We start from the raw sequence: 21,159 nt of genomic DNA, 5'->3' as shown, positions 1-21,159 counted from the left end.
GAAGCCGGTTGAATGTAGTTTACCCGGCTAGTCGGCCCTTTTCATATCCGCCCCTCCCGATATATTAACTTTTCAGACACTGATGAAAAAAGGCTTGGTAAGTGTACATCTTTGACAGTAGGTGGTGAGTTTTTAAAGAAATAAAAAGCTATCTTTTTTAAGCCTTTGTAATCTTTCAACGACAAAGAAGACCTAAATATCTCCCAATCTGGTGCTATAGCTAGGCTACATAATGTTCACTGAGCAACATATTCCCCATTAAATGGTCTATTATTTTTATATATGACTAGAAAATACCATTTTAGAAAGCAGAAACCCCCTTGGAAGTAGTAATACAGACTTTAATATCCCCAGGTCACAGTTAACACTTCAGCAAAGTACATTTGTAATGACTATTAAACTTAGATGCAGCCAGACAGCTTTACGTGAACCTGCGCACCCGTCGCCAGTCAGGATAATTGGCGCGTGCTCGCTCGTCAACACGGCAGCCTGCCGGGTCGTTGCTCTACTGTACCAACACTGCCACGAGTTGTGTCCAGCTAGCTACACGGTTATTGATGCTTATACGGTCTGAAAACATTCACACAATAACATTTTATATATATCTCAAACAGACATTTGAGTCCAGAGATTCACTTAGTAGGAAAGCTTAGTGTCACAGTTACTTATATTTGAATCTTATAATATATATTAGGTTCAAACTATCAGGTAAATGTGGTAGAATAACAAGTACGGTGTTGTACCTCTGACATAGAAGGGACTGAATCCCTCCTGGTAGGAATGTAAAAAAGTGAATAGTATATCCAGTATATCCAATAGCCAGTATATCACAGGGCTAGTAAAAGTACCTCATAATTAAGCATAATACTCAAGTAAATGTACTCAGTTACTTTGTACCACTGGTAGGAGGTTATCCTTTACCTTGTTTTTTGAAAATGGACTCAAGTGAGGTTCTTATAGAGTTTAAGCAACTTGATATTTCTGTTCAACTAAATGCTAAGTTTTATTCTTTAGAGACAGGATATATCAACTGATCAAATGTGATACATCACTATAGATCACTATGCTGCTAACCTTCTAATGCATCAGTAATGATCATGATACAAGCATGTAATAATATAGCACAAGTAAAACTTTGAATGCAGAACTCAGTTGTAATGGAGTGTTTTTGTATGGCAGCACTGCTACATTAAGGATTTGAATACTTCTTACAGGCTACTAGCTGCCTTTTCTTCTTTCTTGAACGCAGTTTTCTTTTCTTCATATATTATCATTATCATCAAGCGACATCACTCGAGGCAGTTCATCAGACTTCACGCAGCTCCCTCTGAACACACTAAAGGCTTTATACAACTTTTTTCACATATGCCCTAGTTCTCCCGAACATCTGAAAAGAAACTTAATGTGTAACATTGGCAGAGTTCCCCTATAAGAATTAAATGATGACAATGTCAATAATTATGTGTTCTTGACCTGTAATTTAACAATTATTTATTTTATTCTAACGATTTTCCACTAGGCTATTCAAAGAAATAACAAAACTATTCCATGGACCAAAGCCTGTGAGCTAGTTCAGGCAGTCAAAACAGTTTTGACATACAAAACTGATTTGACAGATAGGCATGACATAGGATCAGCACTGAAACCGGAGTAAAAGAGCTTTTAACCTTCTAAATATTGCATTACATACATGCAGCCATCCCTTTCTTGAACTTTGTATAGTATTAACATACTAAATTAATCATATTAAATGTTAATTTCAATTATTAATAATTTTAGTTAATATTCAAATGATCACTTTACAGTTATTTCACTTAACCTGACATAACCCTTCACCTATAATAGCTGTTGTCATAGGCCATTTGCAGCCATGTATAGTACATTTAAAAGGCCTCCAGATTAAATCACTTAACCTCTGAAAACATGCGAATTATGTTTTGTGCCAACTGACATGTTTCAGCTGTAAAATAAAGTACACATATAGGTACTTAACAACTAGAAGATTAGAAAAAGTTCAACCATTTAGAGGATTAAATGTCTCTATTTTACCAGGAAACACAAATATTTATATTAATTACAAATCTTATGTCATCAACTCTCAGACTGTGAGAAAACAGTCGATGGAACTGTATACTGAATGTGAAAGTGAATCTATTTACAACAAATTGATAGAAAATAATACATTTATTCACAACAAATGAGTAGAAAATAATACAAACAAATAAGCAATAATGTGGTTGTCGGTGGGCAGAGGAGGTTTCAGCTGGACTGGCAGCTACTCTGGTCTTCATGTCGTGAGGATGAGGTCAGGACCAGCTCCAGCAGACAGGAAAAAACAGAGAAGCAAAAGGGCAAGAAAGCAGCGAGGCAGTCACGAAATGACTGACAGTTGACTCAAATGTTGTTTGATTAACTGTTCAGAATTCTAACTTTCCACAAAATGCACATGATGCCATCATCGAGGAAGTTAACAAAGTGCCTATGGTTTCTCAGCAGTGACTCTTGAGAGCGCTGTGGTCTACATTTCATTGGCAAGGAAAATTACATTTCATTATAATACTGTAATATATATGATTTTCTTCCAAAATTTAAGTTCAGTTTTGTCCTTTTACGCTGGTCCAAGATAGACCACTAAATATTTAAGACCATCCAGTTTTCAGCAGACATTTACGATACGCTTGAGTGTAAAATGAACAAACAAATACAGCAATTTCTAAAATAAATGTACATATCAAAATATACTTAATTCATAGAAAATGTATTGCTTTAATATGTTATTGATTATAATTAATGAGTTCTAGCTCAGGCAGCAACACTTGTTAACAGCTGTCCATCAAATGTTATCAAAGTGCATCTCTGATAGCTAATAGACTGAGAGACCTCTACTTAGCAGCCCTTTATTTAGACAACTTGAACTTGACTTGACATTAACTCATAAGCCATGAGATTTTACCATCTGTTACATTAAAGATTAGAACGCACTCTGGTTGCAGTCCACCCTATTCACTTTGGCTTTCTGAGACTCAAGAGGAGGTGATATTCAAAATGTCTGAACACACATGCCAGTTATAAAAAAGGCAAATGAAAGGCAGTTTATGGCTGTAGTGATAATCTGCATTGCATCATTATCCCCAGACTGCCTATCATTGACCCGTTGAGGACAGTCCCTAAGAATATCTCACTCCTGATTAAGTCCCTAAAGTAGCCCATATTTAATATGGAGGCAGTGTAAGCCATAGGTTCTTTGGTTGCTTGTTCATGATTTAGCACCCCTCTTGTCAGTTTACAGCCATCTAATCTTCCTCTCATGACACTGACACCAGATTTAAAAATGAGTGACAGTTTGAAGACCTCAGTTCACACTAAGATGGTAGAGTTGTTTACTCATTTTAATGTCCTGTCACCTTTTTTAACCTTATGACATGTAACATTGTTTTTACATTTTTGGTTGTTAATGTTAATTAGTGAGCGTCAGAGGAGTTGGTAGGTGTATCTTTGTAACTTTGGACAGAGCTAGGCAAGCTGTTTCCCCCTTCCTCCAGACTTTATGCTAAGCTTGGCTAACCAGCTCTTTATTTAATGCACAGACGTGAGATCCTTTATTGATACTCTCATCTTGCTCTTGGAAAGAATGCAGATATTTCCAAAAATGTCGAAGTATTTCTTTAAATTAATGATATAATAAGTATTATTTTGAATAATTTTATTTTCACATTTTCCCCTATCTAACAAGTTTCTATTGTTTTCATTCATCACTGATTTAATATAATTTAGTGAAAAGTGTTTTGCATTATTCTTGACATTCTTCTTAATTATTGTCCTACTTAAAGGAAAGTTCGTGTGGTAAGGCAGCCTCTCTATCTGCCAGGCTTGTTTTCCTTATACGTAATTTTTCCGCCCGCTCTCCTCTGGTGTCCCTCAGAGTTGATTCTTAGGGAGATGATGGCAGGAGAAAAGAGAGGTCTATTAGCGACTATTAGCCTACCATAATCTCTAAAGGAATTTCTATTGTGGGATTCATAAGCTATGCCTTTATTTATAAGCCTGTCAAAGCATTTGCAAGGGTTATAGATGTATATTGTGTAATATTTCAGAACACTTAATGAGCCTCAAAGGCAGTGGTATTGTATGCTTTACTTCAGTTTTGAAACGTATGCATTTACACACAATATTAACTCTCCGATACAAAAGGAATATATAAGGTGACTTTAATTTGATCTCTTGTATAGGATTCTATAAAGTCAAAACTCTTGCCATGACACGTGCAGAGCATAATGTTTCTTAAATGATTTTTGAAAGTGATCATGATCATGCAAGATGAAATACATTCTTTGTTCATATGGGAAAAGCATATAGTGTACAGATTCATGTCTGAAGTAACACACACTGTACACCTTTATGGAATAGTTTAATAGGAGTAGTCACTTTCTTTCTGAGAATTAGATGAGGAGATTGATACCACTCTCAGTTATGTATGTTAAATATGGGGATGGATGTGGTTAGCCAGGCCTAGCCCAGCATAAAGTCTGTAATTGTGGCAAAACAGCTAGCCTGGGCAAAGTGGAGAAAAAGAATAAACTTCTACCCACAACTCTAAAATTAACTAATAAAAACATTGTACTTCGTTAGTTTAATCCGTACACAAGCAAAAAATGAAAATGATAATTTTTATTTAAGTGGGGGGGTTACTTGTTGAAACTATTTCTTGATCAAGTAGTTTCTTCTGCAATACAGCAACCACGATCATTACCGGAATATTTTTTAGCACTGAACATCGGAGCTGTCCCCCACTACCTCCAGTCATGCTAAACTTGGTTAAAAAAAACCTGACCCTAGTTCTGTACTTAGTCCGCCGACTTGTGCTGGATCTCAATCTTCTCGTTTCACTCTCAGAAAGAGAGCAAATTTATTTTCCACCTTCAAATAACTTTAAACACAAAGTCTTGGACATTTTCAAGGATATATCTATCTATCTATCTATCTATCTATATATATAGATATATATATCTATATATATAGATAGATATATAGATATAGATAGATAGATAGATAGATAGATAGATACACCTTGGTTCTAATGTTGTGGCTGATAGGTGTAATATGGTTTTATAATCTTCCAAACACAGCAGTCAAGATGCTAAACAAACACTGTGTTGATCTCTGCATGCTTGGAACGCTTAAGCATCCATGTGAGTGCTGTATCTCCGGCAGAGGTCATTCTCCCGTGGCATTCATTTTTTTCTTGAGCTGCAGTTGCTGCCTGCCATGGATTTATAACAAAAGCTCAGCAACATCTCCATGATATCACATGCCAGACTAATCACCCCACTCCGCCAACATTCATTAGAGGCTTTGACCTAAATATAGGTATTTGCTGTCTCTCCTAATGCAATAAGAGGGACCATATAAAAGCAGTAAGGGTCAAAGCTGTCCACATTTTTCAGCAGGGACTTCTGCTGGTGAGGGCATTGTTCTGTTTCATTGTTATGTGTGGAGGTGATATATACCAACTTTCCTGGTAGGTTTTGATCTTGTTTCTGATTCAGGTGCCTGTAGCTGGAATATACATAAGCAGATCTTCTGTAACCCACAGAGGTAAGAGTTTATATTGATCAGAATGACTGATATCAGTCATACTGTTACTTGGATCACTGTTCTAACCTTTAACACTGGACCTTTCAGTCCCCTCTGGGGTGTGGTCCCGAAATGAGTTCGGACGCTGAAATGAGTGTGTTTGGGGAGGCAGCCCCGTACCTGAGGAGACCTGAACGAGAGAGAATCGAAGCCCAAAATAGGCCCTTTGATGCCAAAACTGCAGTGTTTGTAGTGGATCCAAAGGAGCTGTTTGTTAAAGGTACTCTGCAAAGCAAAGACGGTGGCAAAGCAACCGTTAAAACTGACGCAGGGAAGGTAAGTAGTTGTGTACAAGGTAATTTTTATTCAAATAGATTTTTTAAGGCCACATTACACACCTTGTTTAAGCCTGTCCCTTCATGAGCTTTTATTTAAAAAAAAATCACAAAACATAAACATTTGATATAAAACACTAATTCAAATTTCCTTTATCAGCTGTACCTGAGGTTTAAAAATCACTCTTACAGAAGGCAAAGTGGTGCTGGCTCACTCCATATTGTTTTGCTGATGAAGGGCACGTCTCTCTTCACCATCACAGGTTGTAACAGTGAAGGATGATGAAGTCTTCCCCATGAACCCGCCCAAGTTTGACAAGATTGAGGACATGGCCATGATGACCCACCTCAATGAGGCCGCTGTGCTGTATAACCTCAAAGAGCGTTATGCAGCATGGATGATCTATGTGAGTAATTCAACATTTACAGTAGTTGATGGTCATTCTCACACAATGCCAGAGGAGCTGTTGCTCAACAGAAACCATCTAGACCAACATAAAAGCTGGAATAGGTTTGTGATGTATGATACTGCAAATGCATTATGTTGGCTGCCTGACAAAGGAAAACAGCAAGAGCTACTTCTTCTGCAGTTCAAAGGTCACAGGTCAAGACTAAGATTTTAAGAAATTCTTAAATGTCATTTTGAGTCCTTATGTGCACCATTGATACTATCGTCAGAACAGCAGATTAACTGTTATGTTTTCACTATTTATGCAGCTATTGTACTTTGACAGTGTTTGGGAGATGTTGTACATCCTAGTAGGCACTAAATTGTTGATAAGCAGGTCAAAAGATGTAGATGACTATGATATAAAAAAAAAATTTGTTTCAAATTTGGAAGGTTTTTTCTTAGATATCAGAAATTCAGCAGTATAAAAGCAGTTATAGTAACTTACTGAAAAATGACATGAAACTGAATGAAAAAGTGGAGAAATTAAAGTGATGCACATGGTTCCTCAGAGATGTCATCTTCCTGGCATGGTTTGGCTCTAAACTTGCACTTAAGAGATTCCTGTATCTTAGAGGGGTTTTTTTTGTCTGTACTCTTCTCACTGGTTTGAAGTGGGGAGGGCTCAGTTTGATATACTGAAGGTGATGTCACACATTTCGATGGGCTAATCAAGATTTAGTAATATCTGAATCAAAAGGTGTTGATAGTTGAGGGACTGTTTGCTGATGATTGCCAAGAAACTCTCAATCAAATCTGATCAAACCACACCCACACAGTCCTAAGGAAGCAGAATAGCTGAATTTTAGTGTTTCATTTTGAGTAAATAATACCTTAGGATGTTTTTTTTTCCTGAAATTGAACTTTGAGTGCTGTTTAATGAGGTCCACAATATTTAATTTAATAAAGAAATACTTAAGATTTGAAACCAAATTTTCAGCAGCTTTGATGTATGGTTGATGCCAGTAAATGATGAATAGTTTAGTTGCTTACTAATCTACTAAACTCTGTTATATATTATATTTATTTTTTCCTTTCTTTAATGGTTTAGCATGATCCATAACATTCTATAGTCAAAAGTATTAACAATAATAAACATAGTAATACTATAGTAGTAGCTTGAATTGACAAAGAATGACATAATTAAATATAGTTTGAATACAGACAGAAGCATTAATTGGCAATAATTGAGTGTTTATTAAGATATATGTATATCTTTGTGCATATACATGAAAGTAGTCTTGCCACACTGGTCCAGCCCTAAATGATCAGAAATTACCGACATCAGTTTCAAACACATTAAAATGAATTTGTAAACATGCTTTTAATGTCTTAAGTTGCTAGAATTTAAAGAATCTTAAAGACATAAAGATATCGTATGATAACATGCAAGAGAAACTACACATTTTTGACTGAGGGGCTTGAAAATATCCTTCAACACTGTCATCAAAACACCAAATGAGGGAATATCTTTTGGAAGAATGATGTTCCATCCCTCCAGCAGAGTTCCAGAGACTTCCTAGAATCTAAGACAAGGTAGAAGCTGTTTTGAAGAATTGTGGGGGATGGTTGTGCAATTAAATTTCTCATCTGTAGATGTCTAAAGCCTTTCATTTGTTAACCGAATTTAGCCTGCTTTTAACCAATATTTCTAAACATTTTTTGACCCTCAAATCAACAAATCCATGCTTACTCAAGTATTTCATTTTATTGTAGACCTACTCAGGGCTGTTCTGTGTCACTGTGAACCCTTATAAGTGGCTCCCAGTATACAACCAAGAGGTAGTGGTGGCCTACAGGGGCAAAAAGCGCCAAGAGGCTCCACCACACATCTTCTCCATCTCTGACAACGCCTACCAGTTCATGCTCACTGGTAAACTGAAATTGGAAAAAGTGTATAGTTATATTCAGTTTTCTATAAGGTTCTGATGTAATATATGGTATCTTTCTAATATGACTGTGGTGTTATTTTTTCTAGATAGAGAAAACCAGTCCATCCTTATCACGTAAGCTGAAGCTGCGTATAAATGCAACTACTGCCATTTATTTTGATACCTATTGATCAAAGAGGAAATCAGACATTTCTGATGTGTATTTTCCTGTTCTGTAGTGGAGAATCTGGTGCAGGAAAGACTGTCAACACCAAACGTGTCATCCAGTACTTTGCGACAATCGCAGGGTCTGGGGACAGGAAAAAAGATGTTAGTGCTGCTGGAAAATTACAGGTGATAGTATATTGTTTTATACTCTTAATACATTACAACTGCGAACTCCTAATGAACCTAAGCCAAAGGAATAATCAATCACATCATTATCAGCATTTGTAACATCTTATTTTCTTCTTTCTGCTGCTGTAGGGGAATCTGGAGGACCAGATCATCTCTGCTAACCCACTGCTAGAGGCTTTTGGAAATGCCAAAACTGTCAGGAATGATAACTCTTCACGTTTTGTGAGTGAAAAGATAGACGTGATGCCCATAACTGAGATGTCATTATTCGTCCCCGATTATTAATTTGTTTTTCTCTTTCAGGGAAAATTCATAAGAATCCACTTTGGAACCACAGGAAAACTGGCTTCTGCTGATATTGAAACTTGTGAGCTAGATTGCAATGGACACATAACATAATATTTTGTTTTTAGAGTGTTTTGCTTAAGTCAGTTTTGTTTCTTTTGGTAGATTTGTTGGAAAAATCCAGAGTAACGTTTCAGCTGGCTTCAGAGAGGAGTTACCATATTTTCTACCAGATCATGTCCAACAAGAAGCCTGAGCTCATAGGTAACAGCTGGGAGACAGTGTTGCAGTTTGAGCAAATATCCTGTTTATCTGTGTTTTATTAAACCTATTAAGTTCTATTTACAGTGTGTTTACATTGCAAAACTCTGGCATGTTGTTATTTTTTCCTTCCAGAGACTCTCCTCATCACCACCAACCCCTACGACTACCCATTTGTCAGCCAAGGGGAGATCTGCGTGGCCAGTATTGATGACAGTGAAGAACTGATGGCCACCGATGTAAGTCACATTTGCAATTTTTTATTTTCAATCTCTGCTAACATGGTACTTACATCAGTTCTGATTTGCTTTCAGAGTGCTATTGAAATCCTCGGCTTCACTGCAGAGGAGAGGATTGGCATCTACAAGCTAACAGGTGCTGTGGTGCATTATGGGAATATGAAGTTCAAGCAAAAGCCGAGAGAGGAGCAGGCAGAGCCAGATGGAACAGAGGGTAAGTGTTATTTATTAAATTCTGCCTTAATCTTTAGATTTGTTTTTTTAATTTTTCTGATAATAGTTTTTTATGTTTGGTATATGTAAATCTCTATTTTTATCGTTTTCTACATCTGATCTAACTTTTATAACTTCCCTTTTATCATGCTCTGCTCTATATTTCTGTTATTTAATTTTATTTTTTTTGAACAGTCGCTGACAAAGCAGCTTACCTGATGGGTCTGAACTCTGCAGACCTTCTGAAAGCACTGTGTTACCCTAGAGTGAAGGTTGGGAATGAGTATGTGACCAAAGGGCAGACTGTTCAGCAGGTATATTTGTGTTGTAATAAACCATTATGAATTTTATAATATAATATTTTATAATAGTTTATGGTATGTACCTTAATAATCTTATTGTGGCTAATACTGTGGAGAATGCAGCTTTAAGATCAGATTTGGCACAATAAGACTGGCATTCGTTGTATACAATAGGTCATATCATATTTTATATTATTCAAAATTTTTATTTCCCAAATTTGTTGCAATATCACTGGAGCATGTCATTGTGCAGGTCTACAACTCCATTGGTGCTTTGGCAAAGTCAGTTTATGAGAAGATGTTTGTGTGGATGGTCCTACGCATTAATCAGATGCTGGACACCAAGCAACCCAGACAGTTCTTCATAGGAGTTCTGGACATTGCTGGGTTTGAAATCTTTGATGTAAGTTAGCATAAAGCAGTGCATTTACTGGAATTTATAATGAATAATGTGGTCACACTCTAAATTGTTTGTTTTGCAGTATAACAGTCTGGAACAGCTGTGTATCAATTTCACCAATGAGAAGCTGCAACAGTTTTTCAACCATCACATGTTCGTGCTGGAGCAAGAGGAGTATAAGAAAGAAGGCATCGAATGGGAATTCATTGACTTTGGGATGGATCTAGCAGCTTGTATAGAGCTTATTGAAAAGGTTGGTTTATTCAAACATAATATGATACAAAGTTATAGAAAAAATGCCCTGTGTTTTTTGTGTGTAACGCATTTTTTGACCCTCCTCAACAGCCAATGGGCATCTTTTCCATCCTTGAAGAGGAGTGTATGTTTCCCAAGGCGTCAGACACCACCTTCAAAAACAAGCTATATGACCAACATCTTGGAAAATCAAGCAACTTCCAGAAGCCCAAGCCTGTCAAAGGCAAAGCTGAGGCTCACTTCTCCCTGGTACACTATGCTGGCACTGTGGACTATAGCATCACAGGCTGGTTGGATAAGAACAAGGACCCCCTGAATGAGACTGTAGTCCAGCTCTACCAGAAAGCCAGCCTCAAACTACTGGCATTCCTCTATATAACCTACTCTTCATCTGATGGTAAGAACTGTAGGGATTCTAAACATTAATTTCATTTTAAGGTCCTACTTCAGCCGTAGATTAAAAAAAATGTTTTTATTAGAGAATACTGGTGGAGGAAGTGCTGGAACTGGTGTTAAGAAAGCAGCAAAGAAGAAGGGCTCATCATTCCAGACTGTGTCTGCCCTCTTCAGGGTAACTGCATACTTAAATAATATTGGGTGATCATAATTGTATAAGATTAATTTTGATACAAACAATAAAATAATACAACATTGGTTGTGTTTTTCTTTAACAAAGTAATGACACTGATAATCCCTTACAGGAGAACCTGGGAAAGCTAATGACAAATCTCAGGAGCACCCATCCTCACTTTGTTCGGTGTCTGATTCCAAATGAAACTAAAACTCCAGGTATTTCACTTCATGTTACAAACAGTCCTTATCTGACTTAATTAGTATCTCAGGCACCTTGATAATAACATTGCTTTAACTGACTTCTAGGGATTATGGAACACCATCTGGTTATCCATCAGCTGCGATGTAATGGTGTGCTGGAAGGAATTAGGATCTGCAGGAAGGGCTTCCCCAGTAGAATTCTGTACGGGGATTTCAAGCAAAGGTAAAAAGCAAAGACAGGCTTTGTGATAAATTAGAAAAAAACTTTTGTTTCATCAGAGTTCTTCTTGTAGGTACAAAATACTGAATGCTAGTGTGATTCCTGAGGGACAGTTCATTGACAACAAGAAAGCTGCTGAGAAGCTCCTGGGGTCAATCGATGTGGATCACACCCAGTATAAGTTTGGGCATACCAAGGTAAATTTGTTTTTAATGTGACTAAGGGCCTCGGTATGTTTCAAACAAAGTGCTTGTTGGATCGTCTAACAGCATCTGAAACCTTTGAAGTTGAAATGTTTGGGTTTTGTGTGACAATTTTTGTAACTTTTCTAAAAAGGCCATATGACAGTCACACACAAGTTGGCCAGGTGTGGGGGGTGAGAAACAGTAGTAGTATTTTAGTAGCAGTATTTTTTTCATTCTTCACACAACTAATTCTGTCACTTTTTGTATACAGCTGAGTGCAACACAGTGAATGGCTTCCAGAAAATACTGTCTTAAAGTGTGCACTGTTCTCCCCATATTTAAACAATTATTGCTTCTTCACCTGATCTATGACAGTAGGTCATTCGAAACACTTTTAATTTCTGATGTTGTCTGATGATGTGTTGTACAAACTAGTTCTTTTTGAGCTTTCACTTTTCATGTGAGCAACTGAGTGCCAAATCATGAATGCCTTCCAGGATAGATTTTCCAACAGTGTACATTTTTATTCCCACTTGTAAGATTCATTGCTTGAGATAACCCAAACACAGAAGCCGCAGAGTTCTTGGAGAGTTAAGGGTCCAGTGGGATGCAGCCAGAAAAAGCTACAATATGATGGCATGTCTTTTGCTGCGCCCTCTAGCATACCAATTCAGAACAGATAGAAACACTTTTGCAAACGCTATGTCATGCTACCAAGTTCATTTTAGGCATACTGAACTCTTCATACAAAAAACACTGATGTTAAGATTTAGAAGTTTATTGATTTAGTACAGTAACCATAAGTGTCTTATGGCATACCCAAATTTGTGTTTTCTGTAGGTGTTCTTCAAAGCAGGACTCTTGGGTTTACTAGAAGAAATGAGGGATGAAAAACTGGCTTCTCTCATCACCATTACTCAAGCCTTGTGTCGTGGCTTTCTCAGAAGGAAGGAGTTTCAGAGGATGATGGAGAGGAGGTAATCAAAATTATGGTTGATATGATCACACATATACAACAAAGACTGTAGATCTTTATACATTGCATGTTTGCTAAAACCTGTTCAACCCAAGACCTAAGAAAGAACTCCATCACTTTTCAGAGAATCCATTTACATTATCCAGTACAACATTCGCTCTTTCATGAATGTAAAACACTGGCCATGGATGAAGCTCTACTTTAAAATCAAGCCACTGTTGAGGAGTGCTGAGACTGAGAAGGAGATGGCCATCATGAAAGTGGAGTTTGCCAAGTGTAAGGAGGATTTAGCCAAAGCTGAGGCTAAGAGGAAGGAGCTGGAAGCCAAAATGGTTTCCCTGCTTCAGGAGAAGAATGACTTGTCTCTGCAGATACAATCTGTGAGCAGAGAAAACACAGTTTTTGCAAAACATATAGCTGTTAAAGTAAGTCATATGTAAGAAGACCTGCATGCTACATAAATGAATATTGTGTTTTTTATTGAATAGGAAAGTGAGAGTCTGGCCGATGCAGAAGAAAGGTGTGAAGGATTGATAAAGAACAAGATCTCGCTAGAGGCCAAAGCCAAAGAACTCAGTGAGAGACTAGAGGACGAGGAAGAGGTGAATGCTGAGCTGACCTCCAAGAAGAGGAAGCTGGAGGATGAGTGCTCTGAGCTGAAGAAAGATATCGATGACTTGGAGCTCACCCTGGCTAAAGTAGAGAAGGAAAAACATGCCACTGAAAACAAGGTATTGTGTGTGTCTTTTGGGAAGTCATCTGAACAACAAACCGAGCGCAATTTCCTAACGCATTGACTTCTTCTTACACATTCAGGTGAAGAATCTGACTGAAGAAATGTCCTCCCTTGATGATAGAATCACAAAGTTATCCAAAGAGAAGCTGGCCCTGCAGGAGGCCCACCAGCAGACCCTGGATGACCTGCAAGCAGAGGAAGACAAAGTCAACTCTCTGACCAAAGCTAAGATCAAGCTGGAGCAACAAGTTGATGATGTAGGTTTATGGCTATTACCTTTTGGAAATAATAGCATGTGTGGTTTAAGAAATTTGATGAAAATATGTGCATGTCATAGCTTGAGGGCTCTCTGGAACAAGAGAAGAAGGTCCGGATGGATGTCGAGAGGGCCAAACGGAAGCTTGAAGGAGATCTGAAACTAACTCAGGAAACCGTAATGGATTTGGAAAATGACAAGCAACAGCTGGAGGAACGTCTTAAAAAGTATGTATCAGTGGAGCAGTGCCTAAAATAATGAGAAGTATTTAACACATCCTCTAATCACATGGTATTCTGCATAACAGGAAAGACTTTGAATTCAGCCAACTTGTAGCCAAAATTGAGGATGAGCAGAGTGTGGCTCTGCAATCTCAGAAGAGGATCAAGGAACTTCAGGTACTTCAAGAAATAGAAATGTGAATTAGAAATTCCATCAAGTTACAGGATGACCTTTGATTTTGGTTTGTTTAGGTCCGCATTGAAGAGCTAGAAGAGGAGATTGAAGTGGAGCGTGTTGCCAGAGCTAAAGTGGAAAAACAAAGGTCTGATCTGTCTAGGGAGCTAGAGGAGATCAGTGAGAGGCTGGAGGAGGCTGGAGGAGCCACTACCGCTCAGATAGAGATGAACAAGAAGCGAGAGGCCGAGTTTCAGAAACTGAGGCGAGACCTTGAAGAATCAACACTCCACCATGAGGCCACTGCTGCAGCTTTAAGGAAGAAACATGCTGACAGTGTGGCTGAGCTGGGAGAGCAAATTGACAACTTGCAGAGAGTCAAACAGAAGCTGGAGAAGGAGAAGAGTGAGTACAAGATGGAGATTGATGACCTTTCCGGCAACATAGAGGTCATGGTCAAGTCAAAGGCAAGCTACACCAGTATAGTAAGTACATGTAATCAAAATGTCATGGTAAACAGTTTCATTAATTTACTTTCTTAATTATATCAGATCAATTACGAGAAGCTGTGCCACTCTCTGGAAGACCAACTGAGTGAATACAAGACCAAACATGATGAGAACACTCGTCTGGTCACTGAAATAAATGCTCAAAGGGCAAGACTACAGAATGAAAATGGTATGCATCTGAGTGACTGTATATCTTTTTTAACTGACTTATAGAGTCAAACACTTCTCTCTTTACAATGTTTCTTTCTAACATCTCTTGAAAAGGTGAGTTTTCTCGTCTTCTTGAGGAGAAAGAAGCGTTACTCTCCCAGATGTCGAGGGCTAAGCTTGCCTTCAGTCAGCAAGTTGACGAACTGAAAAGGCAGGTTGAGGAAGAAGCGAAGGTTTGTTGCATTACTGCACTCAGTACAACAAATCAATGCCAGTGACATTAACGATCTGTGAAGGTCACGAGGCTAACTGGTTAGCAAGAGGCTGATACTGTAAGTCATATGAACTTGCAAGCTCTGCTAGGCTAACACATTTACGAGTTCAACATTTTTGGAAAAACATTTGTTTGCTTTCATGCTGAGAGTTAGATGACAAAATTTATACCCCTCTAATATCTTTCTGCTGAATATGAAGCTAGCGCTTTCAGGTCATTAGCTATTTATCCACCAGCACTTCTAAATCTTACTAATTACAGTAAGACGTTTTATCTGATTTGTTTAATCTGTACACAGAGAAATGCAATATAGGAAGCTGGTAATCATGAGTGTTTACTTCCATGTCAGAAATAAAAAAAAATTATAAGTTGTGGTTTTATGGGAAGTCACATACTGGAACTCTTTCATGGCTTAACCAATGCTAGTTGCTTCTCCCTGCTTCCAGTGTTTTTGTTCAGCTAAGATAATTGCCTGCTGGCTCTAGCTTCATATTTAGCAGACAGATGTAAGCTATATATTGAACGTTTTATCTAACTTTAGGCAAGAAAGAGAATAAGTTTATTTTCCAAAACATGAAAACTATTCCTTTAAGGGGGAAGTCATAATAACAACATTATTTGAACTTCCAAATAAATTCTGATTTTAACTAATCTTTCTTGAATTAAATCCATGAAATCCATATTTACTTCTCCGTTAGGCTAAGAATGCCCTTGCCCATGCTCTCCAATCTGCCCGCCACGACTGTGATCTGCTGAGGGAGCAGTTTGAGGAAGAGCAGGAGGCCAAGGCTGAGCTGCAGAGGGCAGTGTCCAAGGCCAACACTGAGGTCGCCCAGTGGAGAACCAAATATGAGACTGATGCCATCCAGCGCAATGATGAACTGGAAGAAGCCAAGTCAGAGTTATTCTAATACTGCACAAATAAATATTTAGATTTTTGAGATATTTTAAATGTAATAAATGACAACCATTATTGATATATAATTTATAATTCTCAGGAAAAAGCTTGCCCAACGTTTGCAGGAGGCTGAGGAGGCCATTGAGGCTGTGAATGCCAAGTGCTCGTCTTTGGAGAAGACAAAGCAGAGGCTGCAAGGAGAGGTGGAGGACCTCATGATTGATGTGGAAAGGGCAAATGCTCAAGCAGCTGGCCTGGATAAAAAGCAGAGAGGTTTTGATAAGGTAATAAAGACAGCCAAGTTAACTGTGCTAAGTTATTATTAATTATGCTAAACTACATCCATTCACTTATGCTAACAATCAAAGTAAAAATCTACTACATTGTTATTCTCAAAAACTGTCAATAGCTAGTCTCTATCACTGTTTGAGTGACTCAACCCATACTCAGTTTATGAAAGCCTTTACATTTGCTGCTCTAAACACTTGTCATGTGGTAGGTCAAAGCAAAATCAATGACCATTCTTATCCAAACCATTTTTTTGTCTTCCTTAGATTCTGTCTGAGTGGAAGCAGAAGTTTGAGGAGTGTCAGGCTGAGCTGGATGGATCACAGAAGGAGTCTCGCTCCCTAAGCACTGAGGTCTTCAAAATGAAGAACTCTTATGAAGAAGCTTTGGAACAGCTTGAGGTCCTCAAACGAGAGAATAAAAACCTGCAACGTGTGTATATTACTACAATAATAGTGCTTTCTTACACTAAAAGGAAAGTTCATCCTCAATCATGATTAACAATGAATCAGATAATTATTAATAAGCACTTATAGTGCCAACGATGACTTTGAAAAGTTTTGTGTTCATACATACAAAGTTTAATAACTTTTGTGTAAAGAGAAAAAAAGACTAAACAGTTGTTTATACTGTTAATATTTGACCTCACAAGAAGAATAAAATTGGGTTTATTTCCATTTGACTAGTCATTGAGGACATGTGATACATTTTTGTATTTTAGATGAAATCACGGATCTGACTGAACAACTTGGAGAGAATGGCAAAACCATCCATGAGCTGGAGAAAACTAAGAAACAAACTGAGACTGAGAAGACAGAGATCCAGGCTGCTCTGGAGGAGGCTGAAGTAATTCTATATGATATAATATAAGAAATGATATACTTCTTGCAATCAGATTTTGTTTTGGCACATTGTTATTTTTTTATTTTAATCTGTACTCCAGGCTTCTCTGGAACATGAGGAATCCAAAATTCTCCGTATCCAGCTGGAGCTCACTCAAGTCAAGGGAGAGGTTGATCGCAGGCTGGCTGAAAAGGATGAGGAGCTAGAGCAGATGAAACGCAACCACCAGCGCATTGTGGAAACCATGCAGTCTGCCCTGGATGCTGAGATACGCAGCAAGAATGATGCCATGAGAATCCGGAAGAAGATGGAGACTGATCTCAATGAGATGGAGATCCAGCTGAGCCACGCCAATCGGCAGGCTGCTGAAGCCCAGAAGCAGCTGAGGAACATGCAAGCCCACCTCAAAGTGAAAAATTGTTCATTGGCTGCTTTGACACAAGGACATTTTTTACAACAGCTTATAAAACCCATTTGTGGTAAATCATAAAACTTTTATTTTAATTTCTCCCTGCAGGAACAAGCCCTTCACCTGGACGACGCTCTGCGCAGCCAGGAGGACTTGAAAGAGCAGGTGGCAATGGTGGAGCGCAGGAGCAGCCTGATGCAGGCAGAGGTGGAGGAGCTCAGGGCTGCTCTGGAACAGTCAGAAAGGAGCCGCAAACTAGCTGAACAGGAACTCATTGATGCATGCGAGAGAGTTGGGCTGCTGCACTCTCAGGTGAGCCATGTTTCTTGAATCAGTCTTGGTGAAGCATTTAGCAGCTAAAGAGTCAGATAACTTTCTCAGGAATTGGTGGAGACCGAAAGAAGAGCTAAAAGAGGGTTGGACATGAGAATTTGATTTGTGAATTTGTCAGGTCACCAGAAACAACCAACTCCAAATGAATACCAATGTAGCTCTGTGTCTGCTGAATGAGTAAACAGGCAAACGTTTGCTAATCTGTTAGCCTTAACAAGGCTATAATATGTCATACCTTTGTGATGGTTTAGTGTTGTTATTGTATTTTTTGGATGATGATATTTCTTTTTTACTGTACAAAAATGTATATTATTTTGACTCGATTACAGAACAATGTAGTGCCAAGGGGACACGATGTGTGTCGGTGGCAGTTCTGTTTATGTACAGGGAGATACAGTAGATTCAGCTGATTTTGTTACAGTTTTGAGTGGTCATAGATTGTGTTTGTCCTCTGTGCTCTTCTTTTTATTGAATTATGGGTGTAAATTATTTTTTATTTTATTTGTTTCTTAACTGTCATTTGGCTGCAGAACACCGGTCTTCTCAACTCCAAGAGGAAGCTGGATGCAGATGTCAGCCAGCTGCAGGGTGAGATGGAGGATGCAATCCAAGAGGCCCGCAATGCAGAGGAAAAAGCCAAGAAAGCTATCACTGATGTAAATACCCAACATTTTACCTCTAATAATACCCTTTAATTATAGATTTATATAGTGTGCTTAGAAACTTCAAGAAATTATAATTATCAAGCAGCCTGGTGGCTCTTCTTTATTCAGGCTCTGCTGTTGTCAGGTTCAGCTTGATTATGATCATTATTTTCTATTTGTAATGACAATTCTAAATTTAACATCAGCTTCACTTGCTGTGTAAATGTAGGCAGCCATGATGGCAGAAGAGCTGAAGAAAGAGCAGGACACCAGCAGCCACCTGGAGAGGATGAGGAAAAACCTGGAGGCATCTGTGAAGGATCTGCAGCACCGTCTGGATGAAGCTGAGAACATGGCTCTGAAGGGGGGCAAGAAGCAGCTCCAGAAACTGGAATCTCGGGTATCACTCTCATTCATGTGAGATTTCCGCAGAACTATTGAAAATATAATGACAGCTGATGTTGGGACTATGGGGATTTGACTTTCTTGTAGGTGCGTGAACTGGAGGGTGAAGTGGAGAGTGAGCAGAAAAAAGCCTCTGATGCCATCAAAGGACTCCGTAAATATGAGAGGAGAGTCAAGGAGCTCACTTACCAGACAGAAGAGGACAAGAAGACTGTCTTGAGACTGCAGGACCTTGTGGACAAATTGCAACTCAAAGTCAAGGCATACAAACGACAGAATGAAGAAACTGTAAGATCTTCTCATGAAATGAGATATTTGTTATTTTTGTCATGATTATACCATAGCTTATTCTTTTTCTATTTCTACAGGAGGAGCAGGCCAATGCTCATCTTGCTAAGCTAAGGAAGGTGCAGCATGAGCTGGAGGAGGCACAGGAGCGGGCAGACATCGCTGAGTCCCAGGTCAACAAGATGAGAACCAAAACCAGAGACTTTGGAAAGGTAACATCCAATACATTAATAGTTTTCTTTAGTTCAGTTTATTTGATCCTTGTCGGCTTCACACAACGCATCATTACTGTATCAAGAAAACATCAACCAACTCTTTACTACTACTATTATAGGACTGTTTGCCTGTTGATCATTGCAGCAGTGAATCAAATGACAGGAGTAAAACCGCACTGTTTTGGCATCAGACAAACCTTCTAATTTATGGACCTATTTGTCAAACCAGCTTCCCGGATTGTATTTCATTGTCCTACCAGCACCTGCATCGACACACAGCCCGTTGCATTGTTTTTACACAGGGCCATTTGTGGTCTGAGCCTAGTAAGAGCCCTTAGCACCAGCACCAAATGCAGTTTTTTCTTTTGTATATAAACATACGAAATGATCATCTTTGTACAAAGGAATCCACAGGTATAGCTATCGACTGTGTGGGTGGCCTTCTGGTATGCTTGTTGTGTGCTTGTTCACAGCACAAATTACAGCGGCAGAGCGCAAATGCAGCCTTCATCAGTGGTTGCAGACAGTGCAAACGTGGCTGCAGAGGAAATCCTTTGAATGAGACCATGCTGGGGCACTAAGGATTCATTGAGACACTGAAATAATTTGAATCTAAATTAAAACTTGTATCCAGGAAAATATCCAGTTCAGGAATCTAGATGGTTACACCAATATTTTTTACTGTATGTAACTTACCATTACATTTTTTTTAATCTAAGAAAGCAGGCTGTTGTTATTACTTAAAAATCTTGTTTTTTTTTTCCTTTCCTTTTCTTTTACTTTCCTTTCCTTATTCTTCTCTTTTCTATACTTTCCTTACCTAACCTTTCTTTCTCTGTCCTGTCTCAGGCTGCTGAATCTGAGTAGACTTGGCAGTGATGACATCCTCTATACAAGTTCTTAGTCTAAGTAGAATTTCAATAAAGATAACAAACCTTATTGTTTTGAAGTGAAACTGTAGCAGAATAAAATTGTGTGAAGCATAAGCTTTCTCTGTTTTTTTCCTGCACATCTAATGACAGCAGTCCATATCCATCTTTCATAGCCATCTTTGTGAATATAAATACAAATGAATTGAAACGTAGCATTTATCATAGTTCTTGCCATAGTAGCAGACTAGTATAAGCTTTGTAGTGCTAATTAGTTTTGTAGAAGCAGTGTGTGCTTTATTTAATTCCCCCTCAGTGTGTGCAGTTAGCATCTAATTTGAGCAACTGTTTGAAGAGATCAGGGCAGATCCCAACAGAATGCCTGCTGACCTTTACAGCCTGTGTTAAAATAGCCATCCTCTTCACCGTCATACATACAATACCTAATGCTAGCATGAGAGCAGTGGATTAACCATGATTACACCAGTCTCATCAAAGGACCATATGGACCAATCAGGAAGCCTCCAGGAGATTAATTTAAAATGAAGCATGTATTTAGATGTGTCACTCCATCCTTGAACCTTTTTGTTTAGTATACCAGAGATAGGGATTCTGTCCTGCTGTCTTTTGTTTCTCTGTCGGGGTCTTAAAGTCCTCATCATTACAGGAATTTAATTTGTCTGAGACCCAGATTAGAAGTTAAAGTCTGATGTTGAAATAAATAAATATTCATCATCATGTTTTCCATAATCACAGCTATGCAGAGTTTTAATTGGATTACTGCCAAAATCACCAGGTTTCTGGCTGAATAAAAGGAAAATTCAGCAGCAAACATAACAAGCTTATTCAACTCATCTCAAATATACAGAAACCTGACTCAACCCCATGACAACTGAGCAAACTCTATCCACTGGTAAAGACCGTGAGAAGCCACTGAAAACTCTGGAAAAA

At 38.4% G+C, this 21,159-nt stretch overlaps 1 protein-coding gene across 1 annotated transcript; it reads left to right on the top strand.

The window, feature by feature from the left end:
* The first annotated feature begins 34 nt into the window (after nt 1-34).
* On the top strand, nt 35-20,206 carry LOC120794718 (myosin-4-like). Its single transcript, XM_040135972.1, has 40 exons — nt 35-97; nt 5,547-5,595; nt 5,683-5,910; nt 6,173-6,316; nt 8,074-8,230; nt 8,336-8,363; nt 8,468-8,582; nt 8,715-8,807; nt 8,889-8,952; nt 9,036-9,134; nt 9,267-9,370; nt 9,446-9,584; nt 9,779-9,897; nt 10,139-10,288; nt 10,368-10,538; nt 10,631-10,937; nt 11,020-11,111; nt 11,242-11,329; nt 11,420-11,537; nt 11,608-11,731; nt 12,560-12,696; nt 12,820-13,075; nt 13,184-13,426; nt 13,512-13,688; nt 13,769-13,914; nt 13,995-14,085; nt 14,161-14,550; nt 14,635-14,761; nt 14,857-14,975; nt 15,715-15,911; nt 16,015-16,198; nt 16,469-16,634; nt 16,924-17,048; nt 17,146-17,454; nt 17,563-17,766; nt 18,318-18,443; nt 18,661-18,831; nt 18,924-19,124; nt 19,205-19,357; nt 20,189-20,206. The coding sequence occupies exons 3-40, from the start codon at nt 5,707-5,709 to the stop codon at nt 20,204-20,206; spliced, it is 5,856 nt and encodes a 1,951-aa protein (XP_039991906.1). The 5' UTR covers nt 35-97; nt 5,547-5,595; nt 5,683-5,706.
* Nucleotides 20,207-21,159: the final 953 nt, after the last annotated feature.

This window comes from Xiphias gladius, chromosome 9 (genome assembly GCF_016859285.1).
Source record: "Xiphias gladius isolate SHS-SW01 ecotype Sanya breed wild chromosome 9, ASM1685928v1, whole genome shotgun sequence".
In the NCBI taxonomy this organism is placed as follows: Eukaryota; Metazoa; Chordata; class Actinopteri; order Istiophoriformes; family Xiphiidae; genus Xiphias; species Xiphias gladius.
The sequence above is the reverse complement of the archived record's forward strand: the minus strand, read 5'-3'. Positions and strand labels throughout refer to the sequence as shown.